This window comes from Periplaneta americana, chromosome 2 (assembly GCF_040183065.1).
Source record: "Periplaneta americana isolate PAMFEO1 chromosome 2, P.americana_PAMFEO1_priV1, whole genome shotgun sequence".
Classification (NCBI taxonomy): domain Eukaryota; kingdom Metazoa; phylum Arthropoda; class Insecta; order Blattodea; family Blattidae; genus Periplaneta; species Periplaneta americana.
In genome coordinates this window covers 186483498-186493853 of record NC_091118.1, presented here as the reverse complement: position 1 = coordinate 186493853, position 10356 = coordinate 186483498, and the positions used below count along the sequence as shown (strand labels likewise).

General features: G+C 36.3%; 1 protein-coding gene across 1 annotated transcript; it reads left to right on the top strand.

Moving 5' to 3' along the window:
• The first annotated feature begins 1002 nt into the window (after positions 1-1002).
• Positions 1003-9858, top strand: LOC138694938 (uncharacterized). The gene is made up of 3 exons (XM_069819144.1): positions 1003-1161; positions 6967-7140; positions 8885-9858. Exons 1-3 carry the CDS (start codon positions 1092-1094, stop codon positions 9145-9147), a joined length of 507 nt encoding a protein of 168 aa, XP_069675245.1. The 5' UTR covers positions 1003-1091; the 3' UTR covers positions 9148-9858.
• The last annotated feature ends 498 nt before the right edge of the window (positions 9859-10356 follow it).

The window sequence follows — 10356 nt, the reverse complement described above, 5'->3', positions numbered from 1 at the left end:
AGGGCATGTAGCACGTATGGGCGAATCCAGAAATGCATATAGAGTGTTAGTTGGGAGGCCGGAGGGAAAAAGACCTTTCGGGAGGCCGAGACGTAGATGGGAGGATAATATTAAAACAGATTTTAAGGAAATGGGATATGATGGTAGTGACTGGATTAATCTTGCTGTCCACACCTGTGGAGTAATGGTTAGAGCGTCTAGCCGCGAAATCAAGTGACCCGGGTTCGATTTCTGGTTGGAGCAAGTTACCTGATTGAGGTTTTTCCGGGGTTTTCCCTCAACCCAATACAAGCAAAAGTTTGGTTAACTTTCGGTGTTGGACCCCGAACTCATTTCACCGGCATTATCACCTTCATCTCATTCAGACCCTAAATAACCTGAGATGTTGATAAAGCGTCGTAAAATAACCTAATAAAATAAAATAAATCTTGCTCAGGGTAGGGACCGATGGCGGGCTTATGTGAGGGCGGCAATGAAACTGCGGGTTCCTCATTACTAAATAATGATGTAAACTTACTCCAAATGATTCAGGAACAGGCATATTTTAGCATTGAAATATATATTTAATATTTTCATATTTTATAAAAAATAAATTTCATATTTTGGCACAATTTTCTTCTTATTATACCGGTCACTAATAATAACCAATAACATCAAAATAATGAAAACTCTTCGAGGAGAAGAAGAAAGCGTGTGAGTTAAGACGAAGGTGTAATGAAGTTACAGACCGGTGGTTTTAGTGTGGGTTGGGTTTATTGTATTATGAAAACTGTAACGCACTTCCCCTAAGAACTGGTTTCCCCGTGGAAAACAAAAGCGGTTACATGTGACCACACGATACTCGGAACGTGTTGCACCTCTGGGGCAGGAACGCACCACTCCTTGCAAGGGTTTCCTCCTCGCACAAAATGAGCGGAAGAACAATTTCAAAAGAATGTAAACGCCGCTGCCAGGGAATTGAAGTAGTATTTCAAATTGTGACATTTTAGTAGAGTCGAGCCGATGCTTATATATGTGGTAGTCGTCCGGATCGACGTCAGTGTGCTCAGAGTTACCTTGCCGTCGAGAAGCCATCTGCCAAGGAATACACTATGAGGAATTGTCTGGTAGTCTGTCTGCTCGTACCCCTCGTCGCGGCCTTGCCACAGCATCTTGATAAAGGTAAGCCAATGTTTGATTCAGGCGCCGTCACATCGGTGACAATTTCATAGACTTTACATATTGATTACACAACTTTTAACACTATATTCACTTCGGAATATAAAGTTTAACAATGTAAACTTAGTAATTAACATGTGAAAGCATATATAAACTTTATATTAATAGATTTTATTCAGAGTTACACAACTGTACTTGCAGTTTGTAATAAAGTAGTATTTATTAGAATTAGTGTACTAACCAACAGCGCTTAGCCAATATAATAATAATAATAATAATAATAATAATAATAATAATAATAATAATAATAATACTAATAATAATAATAATAATAATAATAATAATAATAATAATAATAATAATAATAATGATTAGATAATTTGCTAGGAGATGTCGTTGCATATAGACCACTTTTACACTAAACCTAACCTTAGTGTACACAACGTATATTAAAACACTAACCTAACCTAACGTGTCACAGATTAAGGAAAAGGTTAGGTTAGGTCAGTTTAGGGGGTAATTTGGTAGGAGACGTCGTTGCATATAGACCAGTTTTACACTAAACCTAACCTTAGTGTATACAACGTATACTAAAACACTAATCTAACCTAACGTAACCTGTCACAGATTAAGGAAAAGGTTAGGTTAGGTTAGTTTAGGGTTTTAGTATATCTTGCAAAAACAAATTTTAGGTTTAGTGTAAAAGTGGTCTATATGCAACAACGACGTCTCCTAGCAAATTATCAATAATAATAATAATAATAATAATAATAATAATAATAATAATAATAATAATAATAATAATAAAAGAAGAAGAAGAAGAAGAAGAAACAAAACTGCTCCATTTTGGAGCTGCAATATATGTATCGCTTACTAATTAATTAATTCAAATGTAATAATAATTTTTCATTAACAAATAAATTAAGTTATTTACAAAAACTATCTTATTATTTCAGAATTAATTCGTACTGGAGCGTTTATTGTCCATATATGTGAAAATTTATGATTTTTATGGAATCGATTATCTACCGCTGTGGAGTAACGTTTAGCATGTCTGATCATGAAACAAGCGGGCCAGGGTTCAAATCCTGGCTGGGTTTTTCCCGAGGTTTTCCCACAACCAATTGAAGCAGAATTGTTGAGTAACTCTCAGCGTTGGACGTCGGATTCATTTCGCTACCATTAATTTACATACAGGGTGGATGGTAACCTCTGCACCAAAGTTTAAGAGGTGATACTAAATGTTAAATATAACAAAACTTTTATTGCACTTTTACTTCGATGAAGAACCATTAAACGGAAAAAAAAAATAGTCTTTGCCCAATGTTTGCAGCGCTCTATTGCGGTAATGGCCCGAAAAAATGGCAGATAGGTAAAAATAATCTGAACAACTAATGCCTTGAAACTTTTTTTTTTTTTTTTTTTTTTGCAAATTAAACCGTTTAATCATGAATTTAAATTGAATAATAGCAAAAATCGTTGAAATCGTGATACTCACTGAGTACAGCAGAGGGGGAGGGGAAGGTAAGAAGCGCAGGCCGCGCTTGCTTAGAGTTATTGCAGCAGCCGTGATGTTGCCAAATGCTTTATAGAAACATAACGATTTCCTCTAAAACGGTGAATGTTAGAGAAAAAACTTATTTAGATTTTTCAAATCTCTCCTCATGATCTATTGTCAGTTTCATTTTGGTGTAGAGGTTACCATCTACCCTATATAATTAACGCCATTACTATAGCCAGGGGGAGCCACCGGCGTAGCTCTGTCGGCTAAGCGCTTGCCTGCCGATTCGGAGTTGCGTTCGGGCGCGGGTTCGATTTCCGGGTGGGCTGATTACCTGGTTGGGTTTTTTCCGAGGTTTTCCCCAACCGTAAGGCAAATGTCAGTTAATCTATGGCGAATCCTCGGCCTTATCTCGCCAAATACCATCTCGCTATCACCAATCCCACCGACGCTAAATAAACTTGCAGTTGATATAGCGTCGTTAAATAACCAAGAAAAAAAATAGCCAGGGTTAAGTTCACGGTGCAGAGTGCTGTATTCGTACAAGAGCACGACCGTTCGGCGATAAATATCATTCACACAAGAGGAGTGATAAGCACAATAATCCTCAGGCTGAGATGCAAGCCCTCAAGCCCTTCTCCGCAAAAAGGAAAAAAAAATGGAATCGATTAAAATGCTTTTTAATAGAAGTGAACGCTACTTCATCTAAACCAAAGGCTTTGAAAAACTGAAGAAAACTGTGCCTCTTGAGCCAAAAAAAAAGTCCAATAACTTCAAAATAATAATAACCATCATCATCATCTAAATCAAGCCCACATTAGTAAAGAAACATGCAGAAGTGGCTTAAGGAAGCGAATTGCTTTTTAGAGGTGAAAGGCTTCATATTAACGATACAAAATGTAGCAATGAATACCAGCAAATACACTCAATATGCAGGAAAATGGAAGGAGTGGTTGAAGGTAACTTCTGCTGAAAATATGCATGAAACAATACAACACATGACAGGAGGTTACAAATTACTCACACGGACAGATTACCTTCACAGACATGATCAAGTTGCAAATGTGTGTCATCAGATGATATCTGCTTAGCATAGCTTAAGAGTTGCAAGCACTGGAGGACTGAAGAATGAAAACACAGAAAATGCACTTTGATACGCCAGAAATATCTGACACTACACTTAACAGGAAAAATAAATATATATAACTAATAGTGTATTACGAAACGCAAACATGACGTCCTATATTTTTCATCTTCTCATTCTACGAATTATAACTAAAGGAGAAAATATTGCGATATTAGAAAAATCTATTTCCATATTGTCGCGTAAATAAACATGTTCGGTACTTTCCTTTATCTGAAAAGTAATTTTGGTTGTTTTATTATTATTTTCATTACATTATTTAAAGAAAAGCTTCAAGAGATTGAACTCACTTTAAAGAAGTGATACGAAATTAATATCAAAGGCAGTTGAATAAGCAATATAACGCGAACATAAATTGCAAGTAATTCGAAATTTTCTCGGGCTTCCAGCCAGGTCATAAGTTGGTGGTCCACCGACGTTTCGAGGATGTTCATCTTCCTCATCTTCAGGGTTAAATGATCCCTGGTCCCTGATCATTTAACCCTGAAGATGAGGAAGATGAACATCCTCCAGGGATCATTTAACCCTGAAGATGAGGAAGATGAACATCCTCGAAACGTCGGTGGATCACCAACTTATGACCTGGCTGGAAGCCCGAGAAAATTTCGAATTATCACGTCGCCAGGAAAGCTTCAGTAGTTATTATAAATTACAAGGTTGAACCACAGTCTAGTATATACAGTCGCGAAGCTCAATACGTAGTAAATATGCAAACATTAGGTAGTTGCTCACCACTAGGATCGCTAATATCGCCTCATTACAGGCAATGCAAAATAGTACCGTCACAGTCTATTGTTTCTAGCACCCTCACAACTCAAGCTTCGTGACTGTATATACTAGACTGTGGTTGAACTATGTTGACAACAGTAATTCTGGTTATTTCGCTCATGTACCAATGTAAGAATCCGCAGAGTTTCTTTATTTTACGACGCTGTATCAACATCTAGGTTATTTAGCGTCTGAATGAAATGAAGGTGATAATGCCGGTGAAATGAGTCCGGGGTCCATCACCGAAAGTTACCCAGCATTTGCTCGTATTGGGTTGAGGGAAAACCCCGGAAAAAACCTCAACCAGATAACTTGCCCCGACCGGGATTCGAACCCGGGCCACCTAGTTTCGCGGCCAGACGCGCTGACCGTTACTCCACAGGTGTGGACGCAGAGTTTCAATCAATGAGAGCCCTCTATCACATATCTTGTCACTGATAATTCGTAATTTTTTTCCTGCTTCCTAGTCTGCGTAAGCATTTAGAAAACAATGTGTGTCCATACAAATCAGTGAGGAACAACATAACCTTATCATCAATCAACTCAGAAATAAACAGTCAACCTAAATTTACTCAGCTTCAAGAACACCCAATAAATTTACTTTTACTGAATGTGACTTTCATAATTTTAGTACCTTAATTAAATTTTGAGCCTTTTAAATTCCTTTGCCTTTATAATAAAAATGAATATTTCCATTATTCTTTTGTTTCTGAAATTCGTGTTCACTTGTCTTAGAATAGTTATCAATAGACAGAAGGCTCTGGTCGTACATATTATTTCGGAATAAAATATTTTCATTCTTTCTCTAAGAATTCAGTAATCAGTAGTGAAATGTAATACGATTTAAGGGAAGACTCCACTGAAAATCATGAAAATTTTTCCAAAATCTTTTTAGCTATTTCACTTATTCAGAATTTATATTTTCATACCCCAAATGGATTCAGCTCAATTCTGATTACAAATACTCGTATGTTTACACTTATTAAATTAAGGCTGGAAGGGGGCGTGGAATTTAAAGAGCTGTCAAAATTGTTTTTCATCGAAGAATTCTTTTTTAAAATTTTTGATTACAAATCTAGTAACTTTTTGTTGGCTCCCTGAAGTTACTAGATGAATGTAGCGGAGTGGAATATTAATTTACATAAATACTCATTTTATTTTCAAATCTATTTTTCTGTGTTCATATTTGTTGATTCATCACCAACTTTCTTATGCCAAATATTAATCAATCTGGATGAAATTTTACTGCAAGTATTTACGAGGTAGCTGCATGTTTCTATGCATTTATTTTGTGAGAAATAAGAAAAATATTAATAAAATAAACTAGCAGCATTAAGAAAAATATTAATAAAATAAACTAGCAGCATTGAGGGCTGATGAGCGTAATAAATTAAGTGTAAACTTAGTTAAGGCAAACTTATGCATTACTTTAAATTTTAAGATGACATGTCAGCAATTTGCAGAATATGTAGCAAAGAGATCTACTAAAATGTTGTCAAAGTAATCAGAAATATAGATTTAAGTTTAAAAGGATCCAAAATGAAGACAATTTATGTTCACTATTCAATATAGCTAGGCCCATATCATTGTTAAATCCGCCTAGTTAGCTCTGTGGTAGCGTGTCTGCTTCCAGACTAGCCGGCCCGAGTTCGATTTTCGGCGGGGTCAGGAATTTTCATGTAAAATTTCTACCTCGGGACTAGGAGAGATGGCGGTGCACAACTTCTAATCATTAAATTGTGCACCAATATGCCTGGGTTAAATCCCAAATCTCTCCGCAGTGCATATTAAGAGAAGGCGTATGTCACTGTTGATAGTGATTCGTCCGTCGGATGGGGACGTTAAGTCTGGCGGCCCCCTTGGTGCTATTCGACAGGAGTAGGCTACGTGCCGGCACGGGTTTCCCCTTCTCCCTTCCTCATCTTCATCATCGCCACTCATTCGAGACACTACACTTACACATACACTCACCCTAGTACACGGCATAACTCTCCACAGATACACATCATGTACAGTGTGACTCGCCGAAGTGGTGTACAACTAGAAAATGGGTCACGGTTCTGCCATCTATCCGCAGTATGCAGAACCCGAATCACGCAAGTGAAGTGGGTGGGCATTGGATACACACACACATATATCATTGTTAAGCTTTCTTTTTTCAATGTTCGCAACATAAGCATTGTGCTGTGGAATTTGTACATACCTTAATTTTCCAACAGTAAATATAAATATATTGAGAGTTGAGAATAACAAAAGTTGTGTTATTTTTCTTATGATTGAGCTTAACTGAAAGTTGATCAGCATAAATATCCCTCAATAAATAACAGAATAATTTTTGTTAAGTCTTTCTCTTCTGTGAGCACAGTTTCATTAAACGATCTGGTGATTGTTACAGGCTCCACGGACGAGAAAGTTCAAGAGCTGCAAAACGTAGGGACAGAAGCTCAGAAAAGTGCCAGATATTTTACCGGTTTTGGCGGAAACGGAGCTTATCCAGGTGGAGTTATATTCACTGTAGGCGGTGGCTATTATCCTAACGGTGGCGTGTATCCCCAAGGAGGATTCCCTGGTAAGTGACCTTTCATTGCTGTATTACTATTTACCTTCCTATAGACTGTCTCACTCTAAAAAGTTACAAGATAAGTTTAGGATATAACATAATAATTTATTTTCCGGTAGACGCCTTCCGGTAGGCTCATTATACATTTAATTCAATTCAATTCAATTTATTAAGCCATTAAACATACAGTGACAGGCTTCGTCACAAAAAAACATACACTTAAAAATGCACATATAATTGAAAACAGTAATTAGAATGAAAACACAAAACATTTTGAAACTCTTATGTAATAACTGAAAACACTTCACTCTTATGTAATAATTGTAACTAATCTAAATAACTTTATTTATTAAAAAATAATTTCGTATGAATTTATGTTAAGAAACTCATCTACAGAGTAGAAAGGATTAATTAAAAGCCAATTATAAAATCTAGCTTTGAAACTATTGGTTGGTAACTTATAATATTGACTGGGAAGCTTATTATATAATTTCATCCCCATGACAGAAAAATTTGTACTAGTTTACGTAATCTACAGTATGGAATATTAATTTGTTCACTATTTCTAATTTCATGATCATGTGTATTGGCTATTAATGAGTAATTGTCTATATTTTGTCGAGTGTAAAGGACTAAGTCGTATATATATAAATTCATGACAGTTAATATGTTGTGTTTTATTTAACGACGCTCGCAACTGCAGAGGTTATATCAGCGTCGCCGGATGTGCCGGAATTTTGTCCCGCAGGAGTTCTTTTACATGCCAGTAAATCTACTGACATGAGCCTGTCGCATTTAAGCACACTTAAATGCCATCGGCCCGGGATCGAAACCACAACCTTGGACATAGAAGGCCAGCGCTATACCAACTTGCCAACCAGATCGACGACAGTTAATATCTGTGATTGTTTGAAAAGAGGTCGACAATGTTCAAGATAGTTTGGTTGACATAGAATTCTAATGACTTTCTTTTGCAAAATCAAGACACTCCCAATTTTGCTACCATTTCCCCAGAAAATTAAGGCATACCTAATTATCGACTGAAAGAACGAAAAGTAGGCACATCTTAAATAATTTTGAGAAACACAAGTCACTAATTTCTTTAATAAATATACAACTCTTGATAATTTTGTGCATGTATATTCGATATGTTTTTCCCATGTTAAACTGGAGTCTATGAAAAGTCCTAGAAATTTGGTATAGTTTTGTATGTTGTCCTTTTTTATTACATGATTTAGGGTAAAAGTTATGTTGATAGTCTTTTCTTGATTAAGCAAAAAACCATTAGATTCAAACCATAAAGCCATCTGTGATAGAATATCATTGGTTAGAGCATGTAATTCATTCAGAGTAGAGCTAGAACATAAGAATGTAGTGTCATCAGCATACATAATTGTTATAGCTTTAAATCTTCATAACCAGGAGAAGAACATTGGCTATATTAAAATCGGACAAATAGACGTTAAATTAATTAAAAAGACAAAAAAAATAAAAATAAATTATTTACACAATAAGCCTCAGACTGAGACGCTAGCCTTTGGGCCCTCCTCCGAAGGGAGAGTGAGAGAGATTTGTTTTGCGGAATAGCAAGACCAAAAATAAGAGACGAGTGGACAGATGTTACTGTAAATACAAACAGATTCGCTTGGGCTTAAACCTTTGGCTCTGGCATAGACAGCAAATGCTTGAAATACTCTGCTATGTTTTTGCTTGGGTTTATTTCATGATTGTTCTCAACTTTTCCCTCTTCTAGGCGTGTATCCAGTATTCGGCGGGCAGTACCCTCCTGTGTACCCCAACCCCAACCCTAACCCCAACCCTAACCCCAACCCAAATAACCCATATCCAAGTGGCGGAGATGGAGGCAATGAAATCCCTGTAGGTGAAGATGGAGGAAGAATTCCTGGAGGCGTGCCTGTAGATGAAGAAGTGGAAGTGATCAATGTGCCAGGATCAAACGGCGGAGGTTATCCGGGCGGATATCCTGGATTTTATCCCGGCAACCAAGCAGGTTAATCACAAAGATGAAGCAACATTATTAAGATACATTTGAGAATGGCTAAAACTCTGGACATGACAATATTTCTTGAATACCTATTCATTTTCGTGATATAGTTTTAACCGATGGGTGTCTCATGAGAAGAGGCATTGGGTAATACTAATAAAAGGGAGCCGCGTCTAAATAAATTATTATTTCCGAGCAGTGTCTGCCTTCCCTGTTAATAAAGTCGTTCGTCTCGAGCTCGATGCGACCTTGAAGTTTATCAGCTGAGGGGAGACTTCGTGTCGGGACTAATAAAACAGAGGAACGGCCACCTTTTACGAGGCACAGCTTGCAGTTTCTTAAGCCACCTCTGAGCTACAATTTGATTTGTTCACTGCCTTGTATTTTTTTTTTAAATTATGAAGGCACACACGGATTCTGAAATAGTGAAGGAGTTGTATCTGAAACACGTTGAGAAAAATTAAGTCGACTGCATTAATTGTAGCAACCAATGTTCTCTCTTAGAAGGAAATCTTCCACACCTTCATGTGAAATTCGTCTTCCAAGTTTACACATTGGAAAAAAAAGTAAAGGAAAAATAGTCTAAATTGTAACTGTCAATACAAACTGCCAGACGCAAAATACATATTTGAAATAGCGCAAAATAGTTCGTTGTACTATTATAGTAGGCCTACTTCTAAGTGGAGAGAGTACTTAAAAATGGTAAAAAAAAAACCAGTAAGTTTTCAAAAAATGTGTAAAAATCACATTACATAAAATTTAATCCGAATTGTGCTGTGACGCCATTTTTAAAGCTTTGGATCACAGGGATTTTAAATGACACTAATCTTTGACTGCAATTTCCCGTAACTTAATTTTTTGTTTTATTCCATACAAAAACTATTAGATCTTCGGAAATATGCTACTTCCATAGTCTAATATTTAGTAATATTTAGTACACACATTCTTTAGACTGTCAGAAAAAGCAAAACTACCTCTAAAATTCATTCTTAAAATATAACTATTTATCTAAAAATTTTGAAAGCCAATATCAAAATTATACCCCGAACATTTAAAATAACGTGCTTTTAGGAATAAAATGTCAAAGAAAATTTCAATGTAACTTAAAAAATGGCTGAGATATCTATTTTAGTAAATTACTGTCTTCGGTTTTTTTTCTTCAAAAATTGGGCCCCAATTTCTTTTTCAGAGTTAATCTCGAATTTAAGCTGTTGCAGGAA

What these genes read in the sequence shown, in the direction of transcription:
- LOC138694938 (XM_069819144.1), top strand. Translation starts at nt 1,092, where the DNA reads ATGAGGAATTGTCTGGTAGTCTGTCTGCTCGTACCCCTCGTCGCGGCC. An exon ending in GCCACAGCATCTTGATAAAG is followed by an intron (nt 1,162 to 6,966) that starts GTAAGCCAATGT and finishes TGATTGTTACAG; the next exon opens with GCTCCACGGACGAGAAAGTT. An exon ending in TCCCCAAGGAGGATTCCCTG is followed by an intron (nt 7,141 to 8,884) that starts GTAAGTGACCTT and finishes TCCCTCTTCTAG; the next exon opens with GCGTGTATCCAGTATTCGGC.